At 39.0% G+C, this 718-nt stretch overlaps 1 protein-coding gene across 1 annotated transcript; it reads right to left on the reverse strand.

Moving 5' to 3' along the window:
- Positions 1-295: 295 nt before the first annotated feature.
- LOC111717701 (cyclin-dependent kinase 6) lies at positions 296-658 on the reverse strand (the record flags this gene model as incomplete). Its single annotated transcript, XM_023493180.1, is given in 1 exon segment — positions 296-658. A coding segment is annotated over 1 exon segment (363 nt), but the record flags the coding sequence as incomplete, so codon positions are not given.
- Positions 659-718: the final 60 nt, after the last annotated feature.

Below are 718 nucleotides of genomic sequence, written 5' to 3' on the forward strand. Positions count from 1 at the left end.
CCCCCCCTCCCCCAACCCTATCAACTCACCTTGCTAACTCACCCTCTTAAAAAAAGGTCCCCGGGGAAGATGTTGTCCTACCCCAAATGGCATCATTTTAAAATAAAATCAGAGAAGTCCTATTCATCTTGATATTCGGGTATTTAGTCTAAATCTTGTCGTTTAACTCTGCAATATTTAAAAGTAATTATAAAAATTTTATTTTAGACTCAGGCGCATCCTTTATTTATGTTTTCTCTAACCTAAAACTGTTAAAAACGGTGTAAATACCATTTTCAAAAACAATTTATTCCTTACCGTTGATGTGAGCAGTGCGTTGAAATCATAAATCCTCGCGAGTCCAAAATCCGCGAGTTTTAAAGTTCCATTATTCGCCACCAGGATATTTTGTGGTTTCATATCACGGTGAACGATCCTGTGACTGTGGAGAAAGTCCACACCACACAGTATTTGCCACATGAGATCCTTAATCTTCTCCGGACTGAGTCCTGGGGCGGGACACTTCTCCAGATAGTTGTTCAGGTCCTGGTCCACGTGCTCGAACACAAGATACAGGACCATCTCCCTGTCATATCGTGGACCATGGCAGATATCAATCAATCGAACAATGTTTGGGTGATTGTACTTTCCTAGGTGACGGAGCAGGGAGATCTCTCTAGAAATAGAAATATCATTATTATCATTATTATTATTATTAATATTATTATTGTCATTATTA

Source organism: Eurytemora carolleeae, unplaced genomic scaffold, assembly GCF_000591075.1.
Source record: "Eurytemora carolleeae unplaced genomic scaffold, Eaff_2.0 scaffold3163, whole genome shotgun sequence".
Lineage (NCBI taxonomy): Eukaryota > Metazoa > Arthropoda > Copepoda > Calanoida > Temoridae > Eurytemora > Eurytemora carolleeae.